Source organism: Cupressus sempervirens, chromosome 1 (genome assembly GCF_028749045.1).
Source record: "Cupressus sempervirens isolate cs-2001-9-10 chromosome 1, ASM2874904v1, whole genome shotgun sequence".
NCBI classification, from domain to species: Eukaryota; Viridiplantae; Streptophyta; class Pinopsida; order Cupressales; family Cupressaceae; genus Cupressus; species Cupressus sempervirens.
In genome coordinates this window covers 375,553,761-375,574,477 of record NC_143118.1, presented here as the reverse complement: position 1 = coordinate 375,574,477, position 20,717 = coordinate 375,553,761, and the positions used below count along the sequence as shown (strand labels likewise).

Sequence of the window (20,717 nt, the reverse complement as noted above, 5' to 3'; positions counted from 1 at the left end):
TTCATGCTTCATGCCTTATGCTGGAACCTTCAAATTTTTGCAATTAGAAGTACCATTATGAGTTTCATTTGCAGCAGTATCCTCTTGAACACCGTTGCCAAATTTGCTTGAGTAGCCTACTTTGGAGATCTATTATTCGAAACCTATTTAATATTGATCATCATGAGAAATGGCTTGGAAGTCATGTTCATGTGACACAAGTAAACACACTTGCTAAGCCATATGCTGCCATAATCATTCTTGATGCGTCTTTGATGCCCTCAGTGGGGTTTGGGAAGTTTTTACTGTTTGCGGACTGAAGAATATGCCTGAAATGCACACTCTGACCATTGATATCTTTAAGCCCTTTGATTTTAATGCAAAAATCACTTTGTGGTCCTATTCATTTGTCATAAATGACCGTCCATGTTCATTTTCAGGTCCCCAAAATCAGATTTGATAAGTTATCAAAGCAGCAAGTTTGTGGGTTCTAGGAAGATCTGTAGTCTGCACATTGTTAGGTTTGTTAGAATGGTCCACTGTGAGGATTAATATTATACAGCTAGTTGATTGTCATGTCAAATGGATTGGTTCTTGTCTAACTTACCGATGCTGGTTCTGATGCTGATGCGGTTGCAGGTTGCTGATGCGCGGATTTTGTTTTTGAGGGATTTGGGATGCATTTGGGTGCGTCTATATATATATATATATTTCTAAAATATATATGTATATTATAATTTATGTATGCAAAGAAATGCAAGAAATATATAAAATGAAATATTAAGGCTGTTTTAGGGTTTTGGGGCAAAAAGGAGACTATGATAAAAAAACCCATTTTAACACATGCTTTATTTAGTCACTTAAGTGACTTGGCACCTAAAAATTCTGGATGCTCCAGGGATTTGCCCGGATGCTTGACGGATGCTCTGTGGATGCTTTCCCAAGCATCCTGCAAGCATCCACAGGCAGCGGCCATGCATCCTGCCTACGTCCGTGCCACTTCCAAACACATCCGCACATCCCTGCACATCCGCACCCACATCCTGACCAAAATACCACGCATCGGTATCTTAGGTTCTTGTGATTGTCCACCTATTCATATACTCCTGTGCTTATTTTCAGAGATTCAACATCTGGCTTGGTATTTTTCCTAGGCCAAAAGCAAATCGAATTAGTAAGGTTTGGTATCTGCACTTAATGATTGATTCCAGAAGGGTGTCTTTGAGCATTGATATTTTGCTGATTTAATTGAGTTATTAAAAACCACTTGCTACACATTATCATTTGATATAAATGGATTCATCTACTTAGTGGCAGCTTCTCAAAGTCAAGTTTGGTATTTTTTTCAAGGTACTGAGTGCAAGGTTAAGTTGTCTTCTAACATCTGCACTATCTGAAAATGCCCAAGTTACCAACTTTGGCCATCAAAATCTTGCAACCCTGATAATGCCATGCAACACCATTTGGCAGTCTGATTTGAATGTCATCAGTTAGCATGTCTGTCCATTTTCGTGGCCCTAGGAGAATGTTTAATCAGTTTTTCAGGATGATTCTGGAGGCCACAGGCTTGTTATGATCAGAATGAAGTGATGTCAGAAAGTCATTTTTAATAATGACCCACCTCGTCTTTTGGCTCTAAATTCACACCGGATTACCTTCAGGTCATCACATTGTCAATTGTTTCAGAATGAAATTTTGTTGTCCGGATCCACAAAAGGACCCAACTTGCATCATGTGGTCATAAGGTCATATATTGATCGTTGGAAAATTTTATTATTTAAATTGTTTTAATGATTTAAACAATAGTTGCACAGCATAGGTAAAATGTGTGATCATTCAGATCTTCTCTGCATGATTTAAATTACCAACATTATAATGGGAAGCGACAAAGACTAGTGTGGGCGCCCATATTATTTTCATTTAGTAAGAGGTTGAATCTTTTGAAAGGAAAATCATTTTAATTGGATCAGAAAAAAATTGTGTAAATCATCTCCTTAAGTGATTTAAAATAATTTACAATGGCATAAAGTCTAAAGGGCATTTAATATTGTGTCTTTTATTTACCTCAAGAGTGCTTTCACCTTGTACGAAGGCAAAATTTCTAAAGCTACCAGGTGCATGTAGGAAAACCTCATGTGCAAGAAAAAGTAAGACCAAAATGTTATTCTTTGGGATATTGGATTTGCACCCTGGAGCTCGGGTCCGGATTTGAACTCGAGCCCCGGTCTGCTACGGGTTCAGATAGGGTCCGCAATTTGGATTGTGGGTCCCTCCGGGTCCGTGCTTGTGAGAACTTGGGCGGACCCATAGTCCAAACTACGGACCCTGCCCGCATCCATCGTGGACCTGGGAAAATCCGAACGGACCTGGGGAGGGCCCACGGCCATAAAGATCAAAAAGCAAAAAGCAAAAACATTTAAAACAATGTACCGGTTTGGGTTGCAATGATGAGGATCTAGATATAGTTGTAGCCGAGGATGAAGCCATTGATCCTTATTTTTTGACGACCCATTTGACCCTTGAAGGGCATTTGATACTATGATCATTGATCATTAATAATCTATTAAACATTCGTCATTTATCATTATGTTTCAAACTTTATTATCTGATGAACTAGTCTATGTTTTAAAATTTCATTTTGCAATTTAGTAATTCAATGTATGATTTTCTTTACTATTCTGAGCATAGATTAATGAGCGAGTATTAAATGTTTATCTTTGACATTTGGCATTGATTAATGATCAAGCAACATATATTCATACTATGAAATGACTTAGTTTTACAATTATGCACATTTGTCTTATATATATATATATATATATATATCAACCCACCCTCAACCCAAATGGAATTTTTTTTGGGCCCGAACTCACAAACCTGAACTCGAACCCGAATCTGTCCCCGAACCGGAATCAGCAACTCAGGTTATTCTTTATTTCCCCACTATCGTGCAGGCATTTGGGTCAAGCCCTAAATTGACCACGGGCGCATGAGTTTTGAAGAAAAATGTAAATGAACGAATTTGTTTATAAAATTTTGAAGACTGCTATCCTGCTTGTAAATAACGAGAGATCATAACAGGGTGCAATGAGCAGATTGTGAAATGCAATAAAATAACTGTCCCAGGTAAAAGTGAAATGATTATAAATAAATGATAGAGAATAAGGTGTAATCATAGGATACACATGTGAAGCAATAGAATGAATGTTCTCACTTAATGTGAAATGATTTCAAATGAATCATGATGGGAATAATGTGTGATGTGCAACAAATATTTTCTTATCATGAGAGTAGATTCCACTCATGGGTGAAGGCAAGTGTGGTGGAAATTAAAACCTAAAACAAACTTGTGGTTACAGATAAGTGTGTTTCAACAGCAAGCAGCAGCTGGGTGAAAGTGTAGATAAAATGCATGCATAAAGTAAAGGGGAAAATAGAAGATATCTTTTCAGTTGCAAGGGAAATAAGGGGGAAAATGCAGATAAAGAATAGGAGCAGATATTTTTCAGTTGAAGAGAGATGAGAAAGATGGATTGCAGTTTTGGATTCTACATCAGGTGGAGGAGGACGACAAGTGCCGAGTGCAGATTAAATCTAATGGCTTTGATGCTCTACTATTTTATATCTCCTCATTCTTCTCTTCAATGTTTTCAATCCTCTTATTAAAGTTCTGCAAGGTGTTATTGCATACAGGATCTCTGATAGAAATACTGGTAAATATAATTACAGTCTTACCTTTCTTAATGCTGATGTATATATCTTCAGATTCAATCTTCAATGTCCAATGCTGACAATGTGTACTTTGAAACTGCAGGTTAAAGAACGATCTTGAGACTGCAAATATGTTAGTACTTGATATTGCATTGTCTCCAAGTTCAGGGAGCATATATATCATATAGAAGAGACATGCCCCTATGCCCCCATAGGGGCATGACTCTACGTGGTCATGATTCATACTGTAAGCTCTGATTAGTTAAGGATAACAAGCCCGATACTTATCGGGTGTTATACACAACAAAACAAGCCCAATACTTATCGGGTGTGATACAAGCATTGTATATATCCAAAATGCACAGCAATTATAATCAGACTTTGTCTAAGATCATATACAGCCCAATTCATTATCGGATGCTTGCATGAAGTTAAGACATAGCAAGATAAGTGACAAGAACTCGATCCCTGATCGGTGTAACAGCAGGTGTCATCAACCAACCCGATATGAATTGGAGGCAATCATAAAACTCAGAGACATATATATATATGTGTATATGTATATATATGCATGTGCTCATATGTATATATATATATATATATATATATGTATATATATATATATATATATATATATATATATATATATATATATATATATATGTATATATATATATATATATATATATATATATATATATATATATATATGCACAGGTACGTATAATCTAATGATTACTTTGATAGATGCTAAACATCAACACTCTCTCTTTAGCAAGGGAGAAGTAATAATCTAGATATTAGAATATCTAATCTTAACACATTATTTGACACTACCACTCTAAGAACAGAGACTCGTCAAATAATTTAAGTTTTCATGCAATGAACACTATCAAGCATAAGATATGATCTCTAATTGTTCGAAACAATATCTAGAGTAATCATAACTTGTTTTGTTATTCATGACTTCTGACAAAATTAGAACACTGTCATAATAATAGGCCTATCATTTGTAAGATCGTCACCTTTCATTACATATCTGAATCAAAATTGTACAAGTACAAAACACACATATATATTGAAATCAAAACAATATTCAATATTACAAATAAATCATACCAAGTTTTCCTCTAAAGTATTCCAACTTTATCTTTACTAGAGGCTTGGTAGATATATCAGCAGATTGTTCATTAGTACTGATGTACTCCAATATGATAATATTTCAATCCACCATGTTCCTGATGTAGTGACAGGGAACTTCAATGTGGTTGGACCTGTTATGAAAAATTGGATTAATAGAGAGCTTAATACAACTCTGATTATCACAATAGACAATAGTAGGCTTCAAAGGCTTCTTGAATAAATCAAATATCAGCTTTCATAACCACACAACTTCTCTGGCTCCTAAAGTAGCGGCAATGTACTCTGCTTCAGTAGAACTTAGTGCAACTGAGGATTGTTTTTTGCTAAACCAGGAGATCATTCCAGAACCAAGACTGAAGCAACATTCAGAAGTACTCTTACAATTAGTAGAGCTACCTGCCCAATCAGAATCTGTAAAACCATGAAGATTGATTTCCACTTGATCATATTTGATACCCAAACCAATAGTTCCCCTTAGATACCTTAAAATATGTTTGGCTGCCACCAGATGAATCTTCTTTGGAGCACACATGAATTGACTCAAGGTATTAGTAGCATAACAAATATCTGGACGAGTATTCACCAAATACATTAAAGAGCCAATTAATTGTCTATAGAGAGTGGGATTAACAGGTTCAGATTCAATCATATCATCTTTTAATTTATGTAGATTTAGTTCCATAGGAGTAGAAATAGGCCTACAATCCATCATGCCAAACTTCGTAAGAAGATCAATAGTATATTTCCCTTGATTTAGGAAGATGTAGTTTTCCATCTGCCAGACTTCCAATCTTAGGAAATAGTGAAGAATACCCAAGTCTTTCATATCGAACTCGACTGTTAACTCTCTTTTGCATTTGCTTAGTAGATGATCTTCACTTGTAATTAGCAAATCATCAACATATAATACTAGCATAAGCATATCATCTTTATCTATTTTGAAGTATAGATTGGGATCAGCTTCATTTTTAGAATACCCTAACTTCATAAGGTAGCTGCCAATTCTTTCGTACTAAGCTCGGGGAGCTTGCTTGAGCCCATATAGTGCTTTCTTTAACTTACACATGAGTATCTTTGTTGTGAGTGGTGAACCCATCTGAATGCTCAATATACACTTCTTTGGATGCTCAATATACACTTCTTCAATTTCACCATTTAATTAAAAATACCGTTTTAACATCCATTTGATGAACTTTCCACCCTTTTGATGTAGCAATAGCTAGGATGGTTCTGACAAATGTGTATCTTGCAATTGGAGCGAAAGTTTCGTCATAATCTATACCTTCCTTTTGAGAGAATCCGCGTGCCACAAACCTTGCCTTGTATTTCTTAATACTACCATCAGGTGCATGCTTGATTTTGAAAAGCCATCTAGAAGAGAGTACTGATTTGTCTTTAGGTTGAGGTACGACATCCCATACATCATTCTTCAATATAGAATTGTATTCTTCAATCATGGCCTCTTTCCAAGGTTGGCTTGCTAATGCATCTGTAGAGTCAGAAGGTTCTGTTTTGTTAAGTTCTGTTATTAGAGCAACGTAACAAGACTGAGTTCTTGTCTTGCTTTCTTTTAACACTTCATTAGGTTCAATATTATTTTCCTCTATAAACTTTCTGGCCCAAAGTGGTCTCTTCTTATTGTTGTTATTTTCAACTTCTTTAGGATTTGATGTAGAAGGTTCAAAATTATACTCCCTCTCATTCTCTGCAGGGTGACCTTTGCTTGAATCTGAGATATGCTCTGAGATTGACTCATCTTGACTCATCATTGTATTTAGACAGATTGAAGGCAGTATCTTTTTCAAATTTAACATCTCTACTGATCTAAATTGTTTTTTGTCCTGGAATATATATTCTATAACCTTTGGAATTTTCACTGTAACCAATGAGAACTCTAATGAGAACTCCTTTCTTCCTAGATGGTTCTAGCTTTGTTCTTTTCTCTTTAGGAATGTGAACATAGATTGGACATCCAAATATCTTGAGATGGCTGAGGTCTGGTTTGATTCTTGTAAAAACTTCTTTTGGAGTAATGTTATCCAGTACTGAGTGAGGACAATGGTTTTGAATATAAGCAACAGTGTTAGATGCTTTTGCCCAAAATGAAGTATGAAGGTTTTGATCATGAATCATGGCTTTGGCTAACTCTATGATTGACCTATTTTTACGTTCTGCAACTCCATTCTGTTGAGGATTATAAGGTACATAAACTCCTCTTAATCCCAATAGAAATGCAAAAGTCTTTAAAAATATCAGAAATGTATTCACCTCCATTGTCAGAGCGAAGAATTTTGATTTTCTTTCCAGATTGATTTTCTACCAAGGCTTTGAATTCTTTGAATTAAGAAAGAACTTCACTAGACTCTTTTTGTTTTAGAAAGTAAATCCAGGTTCTCCTAGAGTAGTCATCAACAAAGATTATATAGTAGAGACACCCATTTATAGAAGGTGTGGACATAGGACCACGCAGGTCAGTGTGAACAAGTTCAAGAATAGATTTTGATTTGGAAACACTTTTAGGATAGTATTGTTTGGAATTTTTGCCTAGAGCACACCTTTTACAAACTCTTGCATGGTCAGATTTAAGACTGGCTAAGCCTTTTACGATTTTACTTATAGATGGTAAGGCTTGGAAATGGAGATGGCCTAGTCTTCTATGTCAAATCTCTGTTGTCTTAGAGGTTTCATGACATAGGGCAAAGTTTTGAAGGTTACAAAGTCTATATAGTGATATTAGCCTTTTTAGGCCAAGGCAAAACTTTGTCTTCTTGGAAAGCAATTCAGTATCCTTGATTAGAGAGACCGGATACAGAGACAAGGTTTCTTTTAATTCCATGTACATATAATACATTATCAAGCTGAAGAGTGATCCCAGAATTTAGTTGAATTGAGTAGGTTTCGATTCCCTTGATGGGATGGGTGGAGTTATCTCCTATGGTTACTTCTTTTGTGGTACATTCCGAGAAGTTTTCAATTTTGCCTTTGAAGCTTGTTATATGTTGAGATGCTCCGCTGTCAATAATCCATGTGTTTTTATTTGAGTTTAATTTATTGGATAATGCTAGATAAAATGCATGGTACTCCTTTACTTCCTCCTTTTTTTCTTTTATCTTTGCTCGGGCTGCTTGAATTCTTTTTCGTTCAGGACAGACATTATGTGAGTGACCAAGTTTGTCACATTTAAAACATCGCACTTTAGACCAATCTCTTTTCTTATATGGTTTATTTGATCCTCTTTTATTTCGTTTAAATGACCTTCTCTTAATTGTACTTACTTGAAGTGCTTGAATATCTCCCTCTTGGTTTAGACTTATCCCCCTAGAAATTAACCTTGACTCTTCTTGAGTACACTCATTTTTGAGAGATTCAAAAACTTAGGAAGCTCTAGTTGGGAGCTTAGACCTTTGATAAAGTTTTCCCAAGATGTGGGAAGATCTCTTAGGGCAATCATGGAAAGTTCTTTTTCATCAACTTGATTACCAATAGTCGCAAGTTATCTTTTAGTTCAGATATTCTCAGAAAATATGACGTTATAGATTCTCCATTGTTCATTTTAATGTATAACAAATCTTGTTTTAATGTCAGCAGTCTGCTAGTATTGTTAATCTCAAAAGTATCTTTAATTTTAGAGAACGTTTCGAATGTTGTATTAAGATTTGAGATTGAAGGGAGAATATGATCTTTCACAAAATCTATAATTATTTTAATAGCTTTGTTATTATGTCTTTTCCATGTAGTTTTCTCTAGCTCATTGTTAGGAATGACTTTATTTGCTTCTACATATTCTTCTAATTCCATTTCTCTTAAAATAATCATAACACGATGAAGAAAAATTTGTTGCCCCATCCAACCTATCTTTTAGCCTTACGTGGTTGGTCATTTTGATTTGAGAAGATTGAAGATTTTTTTTTGAGTTCTGTAAATAAATGTGCAATTTTTGAATAGTTACTTCTTATCAAAAGGACTGTAATTACTGAGTAATAATTTCTTATCAAAATGGCTCTGATACCATGTTATTGCATACAGGATCTCTGATAGAAATACTGGCAAAGATAATTACAGTCTTACCTTTCTTAATGCTGATGTATAAATCTTTAGATTCAATCTTCAATGGCCAATGCTAACAATGTGTACTTTGAAACTGTAGGTTAAAGAACGATCTTGAGACTGCAAATATGTTAGTACTTGATATTGCATCATCTCCAAGTTCGGTGAGCATATATATCATATAGAAGAAACATGCCCCCGTAGGGGCTCTGATTAGTTAAGGATAAGAAGCCTGATACTTATCGGGTGTTTACACAACAATACAAGTAGTTCGATACTTATCAGGTGTGATACAAACATTGTATAAATCTAAAATGCACAATGATTATAATCAGATTTTGTCTAAGATCATATACAGCCCGATTCATTATCGGATGCTTGCATGAAGTTAAGACATAGCAAGATCAGTGATAAGAACCCGATCCCTGATCGGTGTAACAACAAGTGTCATCAACCAACTCGATATGAATCAGATGCAATCATAAAACTCAGATACTTATATATATATATCTGTGTATATGTATATATATGCAAATGCTCATATATATATATATATATATATATATATATATATATATATATATATATATATATATATATATATATATATATATATATATATATATATATATATATATATATATACAAGTATGTATAATTGGATGATTACTTTGACAGATGCTAAACTTCAACACAAGGTAGACAGATGCATTGTATGAAATTGTAAACTATAGAATTATGGTGAAGTATATAGCTGTTAGTCATTAGTTTGCAACTATGTTCCCCCAAGTTTCCAAGACAAGGATGACAGGGGACAACAGGATGGATTTCCGAGAGGGGAGTTTTTTTTTGCCGATTTTGGGGACGCGGGGGGACGACTATATATTAGAGTAGGGAAAATTAAAATATATAGAGATTTAAAATAGTTATATGAAAACATGGATAAAGCATGTACTTATACATAATAGAACACCTTAAAATATAAGAATCAGTAGAATTCATATGCCAAATTTGTGTTACTTTGAGAGTCAAAGTTAAATATGTTCTAGAAGTCAAAGTCAAAGTCCCCTAGGTGTCACCAAGTCTCCGAGACATTTTTAGGGTGGGGACGGTTGAAATATACTGAGGATGCGTCCCTAGGTAACGTTGGTTTGCAATGTACATGTGTTTTGAATGATATCTATTTGGTAAAGTATATTCTTTTCTAGTTTGCAATGTCTCTCTTCACAATGGAGAGCGAAGAACAATCTGTATGTAAAAGAAGAAAACTACAGCTCAGAGTTGCAAAAGGGGGACCCACCTCCATTTAGGGTTTGAATGGAAGCAAAATCACAATTAAAAAACAACTTAATTAAAATGCCTTTAATAAATGCCACCTATGGGGGATGCGCAAAAGTTACTTGGATGGTCGAGAGACACTTGGGTGTTCCCCAACCATCTAGGGGACTTTTGTGTGTCCTCGCACCCTAACAATGTCTTTGCAGTGCTTGGATGGTGCAAAGGCAGAGTTGGTGGGACGCCTCGTCCTCGTCCCTCTATCCAAACTCGGGGGGTTGGGGGAGGCGTCCGTTTCCCTAAGTTTTGCTGGAAAATAACAATAATAAAGTGACTTAATTAACTGTTCACTTAACTCACCATTAAGTCACATCATTAAATTAATTTAATAATATTATCCTTATAATTTACTTTTGAGTGATAATATTAAATTATTAAATACTAAGTTACTGATTCGGATGCGGATTCTAGAAGCGGATGCAAGATGTGGGGATTTTTTTTTTTTTTGGATGCGGATGCGGATGCGGGAGGAAACGTGTATATATATATGCAAAGAAATGCAAGAAATATACAAAAACAAATCTTTTGATAGTATGACTATGAATCTATGATACTTAATCCTTTATCAAAATTCAAGATATTTCAAAATTCATATGATATATCAATATCAATATGTGCTTGTCCAATATTAGCATTTAGTCTTAGAGGATAAGTTCAAATAGGTCATGCTCAAGATTCCAACAAAATAAAAACATAGTTAATGATTGAAGGTTCAATCAATTAGAGTCTGACTCTGAATCATAGGGATTCGCAAGAAAATCCACATTATCATCATCATCTCCAACTGTTGAAAGATCATTTGAACCAAACATGGTTCCACTTATGCTAGATGCACCACGTGCCACACTATCATCATCACCGTGTCCAAATATAATAAGATCATGAAGTGTTGCATCCATATCTGCAACTCAGGGGCTACATCCCAAAGCTTTGTTGCCCCTTGTAATGATCATTCTTATGTGACAAAAGACACAAGTTGGTGTGGATAAAGACCAAGTCCTCAGCTTTCTTGGAGCCCAACTGATTGCACTTCACTGAATGGATAAAGGAGTATGTACTCCGATTCCTTTCAGCAGCAGTATGTACTTCAATTCCTTTCAGTAGCAGAAGAACTAGCAACCTAGATAGTTGTGACAAAACATACAAATGAAAAGCAAATTAATTTTAAAGAATGTGTGAAACACTAAATTCTAGAATGCAAGTGTAAACATAAAGTTTAAAACAAATTTAGAAAACAAAATAAAAAACTTACTTGTGATAGGACCTTGATTGCAAGAGGTTGAAGATGCTTGAAAGGTTGACCATACATGTACCACCATGTGATAGCTCTCATTCTATTTTGGTCCTTTAGTGCAAATGGAGATGCCTTAACCCCGAAGCAAACAACCGAAATTCTTCCCTCACTTTTTCATGCATTTCTTCCAATGGGAAGAATCTTGTAAGAGCTTTGTGGCATCCCTCAGCAACCTCCTCATCCGCAAATGGTGCAACTCTACCCGACATACCAACTACCTCCTCACTATAGTACCTAGGAGATAAGGCCTATGCAAGGAGGTGCAATGGGGTAGTCATCTTATTCTAGCGATGGTGGATAATTGCTTGCACTTGTTTGCATAAGGCTGCGCATTGTGTGGGGTCACTCTCATGTGCTTGTATAGAATGTTTTACCTTCTCAACCATGGTGTCCATGTCATCATACAAATCCCCCAAGCAAGGTGTATTTGTATCAGCAAAAATGAGCATAGTCATGATGGGCTCGATGAAATCCAATGCATATGCCACACGAGCCCACCAACTCTCATTCAAGATCAAATCCCTGATCCTTGGTGCTCTTTTTGAATTTGAGATCTTCCATACGCCCCATTGATTACTGACGACCATTTGGCTTAATGTAGCTTCTACCTTGAGGAGTCGTCTCATAACAATTGTATGAGATGCAAAACGGGTCTCTTCAACCTAAGCAAGTTAACAATATGTCAATTGACAATATAATTATAAATTTTAATTTTTAACTAAATTACAAAACCATGAAACTTAGTAATTTAAAAAAATTAATTTACCTTCAGCAACTCCAATTTGGAGTATGTTCTATAAATGGATTGTGACATGTGGTGGTTGGTCACAAACATTTGTATGTCCTCCCCCTCTTCGTATATTTTCTTCACCCACTCTACTTCAGTGCCAATCCTCTGCATGATCAAGGGAGTGAACAGTGCATGGGGTCCAAAAAATATGCTCATACTGACTCTCAACTAAAGTACCCGCACCCTTGCAATTTTTGGCATTGTCAGTGACTACTTGTACCACATTCTCACTAGCCACCATCTCAATGGCCTTGATGAGAATTCTAGAAATGAATTTGGAATCCTTCACTTGCCTCTCACAATCAATGGCCTTCAAAAACATTGCCCCTTTGGGGGAAACTGTAATCACATTAATTAGTGGCTAGTTTCTTGTATCCTTCCAACCATCTGACACAATAGTTAGACTTGAAGTTTTCCAAGATTTTTTGATTGGTTAAAGGTCTTTCTCTATATGTGTCTTCTCTTGTTGCAATAGAGTTGTATGCACCTTTTCATACCTTGGGCTTGTGTAGTCAGTGGGTGATTCTTTGATTGCTTCCACCATTTCCTTCCAATATGGTGTAATGTTCCGTTCTAGAGTTTCCTTATGAAGTCCCGTAGTATGCTTTAGGTAGTCTTGTCATGTACTTCAGGTAGTTTGGTTGTGTGCTCCAAGTAGTATCCCTCAATGCTTCGGGTGGCCAGTGTTTCAGGTCAGTGCTTCGATCAGTGCTTTAAGTCAGTACTTCGGGTGGCCAGTGCTTCTGGTCAGTGCTTTGGGTGGCCAGTACTTCAAGTCAGTGCTTTGGGTGGCCAGTGCTTTAGGTAGTTCTCCTTCAGTGCCTCGGGTGGCCAATGCTTTAGGTAGTTCTCCTTCAGTGCCTTGGGTGGCCAGTGCTTCAGGGAGTTCTCCCTTAGTGCTTCAAGTCAGTGCTTCAGGTTAGTGCTTCGGGTCAGTTTTTTGGTCAGTGCTTCAGGTCAATGCTTCGGGTGGCCAATGCTTTAGGTAGTTCTCCTTCAGTGCTTCGAGTGGCTAGTGCTTCAGGTCAGTGGTACAGGTAGTTCTCCCTTAGTGCTTCGGGTGGCCAGTGCTTCAGGTAGTTCTCCCTTAGTGCTTTGGGTGGCTAGTGCTTTAGTTAGTATGATATTATCTTGATGGTTGTACGGTAGAGTTTTTGGTCGTATGGTGTAGGCTTGAGGGTGTTATGGTGTTCTCTTGAAGGTCGTACAGTAGTGTAAGTGATAGTATAGTGGATGCCTGAAGGCTGTACAGTTCTCCCTTGGAGGCTGTACAGTAGTGTGGTGGTCGTACAATGGAATGTCACTATGGTCATACGGGATGGAGGTGCAACGACTGTATGGTGTGGGGAGAAGACAAGTTGTGCAATATGATAGCAGCAATACAATTACGAAGTTGTCCAAGTCGTATGGTTGCAGTATAGAAGATGTACTTCATGATGTGGGGGATGGATGGTGTATGGATAGAGGAGGAATGCTGAGTTATGTAACCATAAATTTATAGATTTGAATTCATCAATAAACCATACAAGAATGGAGATTGAACACGAATATCCTTCAATTAATATTTGCAATAAGATGGTGCTCTGATTTGCCAGATCCGAGTGAAGTATTACATGCAACAGAAGAGGGTGAGGGTTGAATCCCACCAAAACCGAATAAGCCAAGTAGGAAAGATCTTTCACTTCCGAAATGACGAACAACAGAGAATCCCAACGGGAATTCATAGTACAAAATAAATAATCAGAATGCATACCTACAACTACATACAAGTCGTGCTTAAATACCCGTCGGGGAAAACCTTTCTGAGGGTATACAAAGATAGCTGACAACAAAACTTACCAATGGAAACTAAGATAAAAATAAGTTCGAGGTATATTAAATCAATCGGAACCACAAATCCAAATAATAACTTGAGCCCATATTAATTAATTAAAGTAACTAATTAAAGGTCCTTTTATTATATAATTTAAATTCTGGGACCAGTTAATTAATTAATTAAATTTAATTATTACATTCAAATTTGGGGACATGACATATGGTGATCTCACCAAGTTGGAAGGAAGCCTATTCACATATAGGCAACATGCAATAGCTTCATCAGTGCAGTGTCTTGCCTCCAATTTTAATGCAGTGTGCAATGGGCCTCTTTTGCAGGTTGAAATTCCCGCTTCTTCCTCATCCTCTCCTAGCATAACTACTTCCAAGAATGGTTGTTGGGAGGATGCAATCAATTCAGTGGGTGCATGTAGCTTGCTCTTTGAGGAAGAACCTTGATAGTAGTTTTTTTTGAAAAATTGATCAATGCATCAGCAGCTTCTTGATCTCTTACGAATGAAAGTATTTTTGCACTAGTCATTCTAGTACCATTTTTGCCTTTGAACATTTCAAATCCTTTACCAACAGGGCCCATAAAATGAAGCTTCACTCGGGAATATGAGCTATTGAAAGGTTTTCCTTTGTTACTTTGACAATAATTGCACTTCCAATAGTATGAGCCACCTCCTGAAACCTGTGATATCCGTGTTGTATGTCTCCACGAAGGAGAACCTATATCAATTTTGAAATTATCAGTCCCTTCCCCTCCTTGCCCCTCCATTGAACTTTGACTAGCACCACTAGTATCCATTCTTGCCTAGTTTTTTGCAACCTATTCTATAAAAAAATAAATAGATTTTAATTAGGTCCTATCAACTATGAACATCATGCATACAAGTGGAAAAAAGTGAGAAAAAACTACTAAAATAGATACCCAAAGTTGCTTTTACGTATCTTTCAAAAAAGAAAAGAAAAGAAAAAAAGCTTAAAAAACACTTCAAGAACTCGAAAAAAATTCATCAAAATACTCAAGAATGGGATTGATCGCTTACCTTGAATGATTTAAACTCCTTTGAGAAAGCTATCTCTCCCTCTTTGATTGATCCTCTTTGAAAATGCTGAACTTGGCTTCACAATGACAATGAAAACTAGAGACTAAATGAGAAGTGGCTGTAGGTGCAAACAAAGTTCCAAAATGAGTTGTGAATGCTTCAATATTCAGCTTTAGGGTCATTTTAGGGTTTCATAGCAAAAAATAACCTAAAAAATCAATCACAACACATGTTTAATTGGCAACTTAAGTCTTATAAAACACTTTTAATGGGTTTTTTTCCACTTTATAGGCTGCTGGGCCTGCGGACAGATGCTGGCCAGAAGCCAGCCGTAGGCTCTCGGATGTGTTTGGAAGCCAAAGACTTCCGAATGCATCCCGCATCCGTCCGCATCTGATGTGCAAGCCTCTGCCTTTTGAGACGAATTGGTATCCTAGATTAAATAGTATGCTTTCATGACCTTATTAAATATTAATATTTCAAGGTTGCATTAGAAGGGGAGATCACAACTGCTTAGAAAATAGTGAGCTTAGTTGCATGTTTATTGCCCTCTTCCGTATTAGATATAGCTTTATAATTCCTTGCTGCAAAGACTATTTGCATCATTTGGTAGGCAGATATTTCTTTATCAGTTTTTATATTTTTGTCAGATTATAATATCATTTTTTCGATTAGACTATTGTGTGGCATGCTTCTTTTCTATCTTTTGTTGGTGAATACTCCCCAATTTTGTTGATTTTTAATAATGCTTTTTATCAACAAATTAATTGACGGATTTGAATTAGCAGCAACAAATGGAGTTTTCCTTGACAAGTTTTAAACTGCCATTTTTATAGTGGTCTTAACTCTTTGACATGAGATCATAGAAAGTACTGGAACCCATGTTGTTTACAGGGATAAATAATTAGCTTGACACAAATTATGAATCAAGACAGATGACAAACCTTTTAAGAATAATAGAATTTATAAATTTTAGTTATAACAAACCCCCAAGAGTTCATATTATTATAGTTATTTTGTTGTCTTACACATTAGATAGGGCTAATCGAGTATTATGTTTTGAGGCACATCTTGTCCGTGGGCTCTAATGAGCTAGCCAAATGTGATCACATAGACAATATTGATTAAATTTGAATTAGTAGGTTTGTTTCTTACGCTCTCAAGTACATTTTATTTGTTTTGATAGGCATGTGGCAAGAGAGTAGAGGCTGATGAGACTGGGCACAAGCGCTGTACAGGGCAGTACTTTGACTACTTATCGTGTATTGATAAATGTGTAAGCTTGTTTTGTTTATGATTGTCTGCTTACTGGAGTCAGCAGAAATTTTTAATTTATTATTAGTAACAAGTGATACTGCCAATGTATAGGCTGCGAAGAAGATATTTTCCGATCTCAAATAGAAGGATACCAAGAAGGCATTATTCTATTAAAGGCTAATGGATATTGATTATCGCATGAGTAATTTCTCTTTCAAACTTGAATTTTTTTTCCAATGAAGATTCTGAAGGGCACAAAAGCCCTTTAAAACAAGCTCAACGAATCCTGCCTCACTTTTGAATTTGAAATGGACAGACTGATAAACAACTCTTGATGTTCTAAAGTTCCACGATGGACTGCAACTTTTGGTTTTGCTGACACAAATTTGAGTTTTGCTTTACTATGCTTTGTTGGTCAACTGCAGCAGGAATAAAGTGCAAAAATATAATGTTTCTAGATTTTGCCTTGCATTTCTCTCAATTGTGCATTTTCTGCCTTTCAATTTTCAATTGTGGAATTGAGGAGTATTATCATTAACAGCACCAATTGCATATATTATGAGTTCTGCAATAGTCTAATTTTTTTTTGAAATTAGCATGTATTCTTTGGATTAAATCCCATTGTCAGGAAGAGTGCCTTATAATGAAAAATGTGGTCAAAGAGCCTGTGAGAATGCCTAAATAAATGAAAATGGCATAATAATGTCAACTTTTCTCTGACAAAAATTTACTCGTGTTTCTATCAAGTTGTACATTTACATAACCATACATTTAGTTACGTTGTTTTGAGTGATGTGCATTTCACCAATCTATTTGTCAAACTTGGTATTATTGGTCCCATTGATTTTGTTTTTCTATTGTGAATGTTCTCCATGATTATTACAATTTTTTTTGCACTTTCCAATTCAAATGGCGACAATTCAAGATTGTTGATTGAAAACCTTTCCTCCACATTATCTTACAGGTAATGGGTTGAGTGAAGGGAATGTTGTTGGGGGGTTTTTGCAATATGATTTTGTTCTAGGGTCATAAATATTTCATAATAGTGATAGTGGATGATGCCAGCAACTATGACAATATTATAAAAAAGAGACGAGCTTCACAATTTGTAATTTTGGAATGAAGATTACAATTTTTTTGGCAATAATTAATTTATTGATTTTCAGATAGTAACTTAATGTGTTCCCAAAGCTGTTCAGTGCACCACTCCGCGTGTCTTCACTTTGATCTTCTTTGTTTTAGGGCTTTTATGTTATGATACTTATAATTTTTAAAATATTACTTCCAATTTCTTTCATTATTCATGCAAAGAAGTTGTTATGATATTGTTTGCTATAATGTTAATGCATTTTTTTTTTCTAATTTGGGAATCTAGTGTCATATTCTTTGAAGAAGAATTAATGCGCACATGAAATCTTTGAAACATTTTCATGAGTTTGTTCATACATCATGTAGATGTCTTATCTCTATTGTGATGCATACACTTATTTGTCATGCAGATGCCTCATCTCTATTATGATGCATGCACTTATTTGTAACTGGTATGGCAAGAAAATTAAAAGGTTCCATTGCCCTGGACTAATTTGGTGGAATGGATACTCCTCAATGCTTAGCTCTTAATAACAAGAGTTTAACCTAAGGCCATGCTTTTGGATAGCTAAAATAATTGTGACAAAAAAAGAAAATATAGCTTTGTTTTATTGATTGTCATCTAGAATACTCGAGGCCTCCTTTCAAGAAAGCAAATATAGCTTTGTTTGTAAATATATTTTAATGTCCGCTCAAGATAAATTGTTGTATTGTAAGACCCGTTCAAAAAGTAAGTCAAGGAAAATGTTTGCTCAAAACTGCCATATTATGAAAAGTACTTATGGAAGGCCAATAATACTATATGGAGCTTAACATAAATACCAGAAGACTATAAACCTAAATTTTTTTAACTATAACCAATAGGATTAATTAATTACATCCCAAGGGCCTTCCCGATATAATAACATTAAAAAAATTTCTCTTTAGGAAATATCATTTTTAAAATTTAACTTGATATACCTTTAGAAGGCTACATTATGAAGGAAGGTGAGCCAAATTAGCCCTTTGAATGAAATATATTTTACAAGTGCTGGCAAAACACATGTGACTTCCGAGATTTGCCACTACCACATGGGTCATAATTTTCAAGTGGGCAACGTAGCATAAGGGTGATAAATGCTTAACCTTGACTTTAGTACAATGTCATACTTTGTGGCATATTTGAGGGAGCACCTACATTTCGAGTATTGGGAATTATCAAGGATGTCTTGTAAACCCACATATTTGGAACTTGATGGTGATTTTGTATTTTTTTTAAAAAATCACTTTTAATGTCAATAGGCTAAGAAATACAATTTATATTTTAAACACCTTTAAAACTTTAATGAAATGAATCAACACCCTTATTGTAGCCATGACAAAGAGAGGAAGAAGTGTCAACTTAATGGTTAACTTGAGACTTTCTTCAAGTATATTTTTAGTTGAGCTTTGAAAAGTCATATGATCATAATGAGTCCCCACACGGTAAAGCACTCTAATCTACTTTAGTAAAAGCATTGAAAAAAATAGTGAGGTCTAGCATGGACATATAACGAGGGTACTTGGGAAGATACACAAACTTTGTAGAGGGTCCAATATTTGTGCTCGTAAGGGACTAGGTATACTCAACACCTATATGGACAATATAGAAAGTAAATATATGATCAATTCTACAATGGATACCCACAAGGAAATTCTTTTAATATAAAGGCAAGCTCTTTAATTTTGTTGGTTTGATATTAATTATAAGAGCTTAAAAATTTGAAACAACATTGATGCTAGAGCATAAACTTTGTAGAGGGTCCAATATTTGTGCTCGTAAGGGACTAGGTATACTCAACACCTATATGGACAATATAGAAAGTAAATATACAATCAATTCTGCAATGGATACCCACAAGGAAATTCTTTTAATATAAAGGCAAGCTTTCTAATTTTGTTGGTTTGATATTAATTATAGGAGCTTAAAAATTTGAACCAACATTGACGCTAGAACATATTGTACATAGGGTGTGACATTTGTGAATGAACTTAGAATTGTGAATTATAACAAAGAAACAAATGCAATGTAAGACCTAATTTGTCAATTCACACCATTACAAAATGAAGACTAAGCTTATGCTCAAATCAAATGATAAATAGTAATACCATCACAAAGATCTTATGAAACCACATGTGTATACACTTGATATTTGCTAGCTCTTGATCGATGATGCTAATGAAAGCAATAGTTTGACTATAGTGAACGTGTTCAAAAGTGTTAGTTGTACTCTGGATGCTATATGCTAGCTTTTGATTGAGAATGCTAAATAGCTGCAATTGACAATTTGACTATAGAGTAGTTACTCAAAAGTGCTAGGATAGATGTTCTAAAAGTGCTCTTGATAATAATGTCAACACACGGGGATTGAACATCTTATTTACATAGCTCATATAACATTTGATTAATGGTAGAGGCTAAATTGTAAAATTGATATGTAAGCACAATTGAGTGAGGATGAGAAATCGATGCACATGATTGATGACATGCAAGGATATGGTGCGGTGTAAATGTATAGAGAGAATAAATAAATAAATTTCATCTATTTGAAATAGAGAAATTAAATATATTGTTTGGCTTCGTTTAATTTGTAAGGGAAGTGTTAACTAATAAAATAGTTTTCAAAAATTAGTTTATTATGAGAAAAATTAATGAAACTATAAAATTATTTAATAAATATTAGATTAGAATGGTAAATTGATTAAATGTAAACATTTAATTATGTAGGGATAGAATAAACTAATGAGATGATTAAAATTTACTAATTATTAGAGAAAAATGGCTTAATTGAATAATACAAAAATTAATTAATATGGATAGAAGAACAAATAAAATGTTGATGACAAGATGGAAATACATTAGTTATTTTTAGATGTCTAAAATTTTCCTTGCTTTGAGCTAGTTCTTTTTATGACTATCATTTCAAAGAAAAATGATATTAATGATATGCCCTAGTGATTATTTAGATAGAAGGATGCATTCTTGAGAGAATGAACATAAAAATACGTTTTGAAAAGAGGTGGAATAAAAGTGTGCAAATGTTGTGCAACTACATAGAACTATATGCAAGTTTCCAATTGACATATGTAACGTGAAACAAATAAATGGGTAATGGAGTGGAAAGATCAAGTGCAAGTGAATACAAAAGAGGCTATAGGAGATGAATGAATGCTATATTGACCTTTG

The 20,717-nt window shown here is 35.1% G+C and overlaps 1 protein-coding gene across 8 annotated transcripts in view; it reads left to right on the top strand.

Moving 5' to 3' along the window:
* LOC149577808 (cytochrome b-c1 complex subunit 6-1, mitochondrial-like) overlaps nucleotides 1-16,882 on the top strand; it is a 117,422-nt gene extending 100,540 nt beyond the window's left edge. For all 8 annotated transcript variants that reach the window (XM_089825927.1, XM_089825948.1, XM_089825942.1 and 5 more), the window contains 2 exons: nucleotides 16,353-16,442; nucleotides 16,535-16,882. In XM_089825927.1, coding sequence (XP_089682053.1) covers nucleotides 16,353-16,442; nucleotides 16,535-16,567 — 123 coding nt within the window. In that variant the 3' untranslated portion in view covers nucleotides 16,568-16,882. The remainder of the gene's footprint in view (nucleotides 1-16,352; nucleotides 16,443-16,534) is intronic.
* The last annotated feature ends 3,835 nt before the right edge of the window (nucleotides 16,883-20,717 follow it).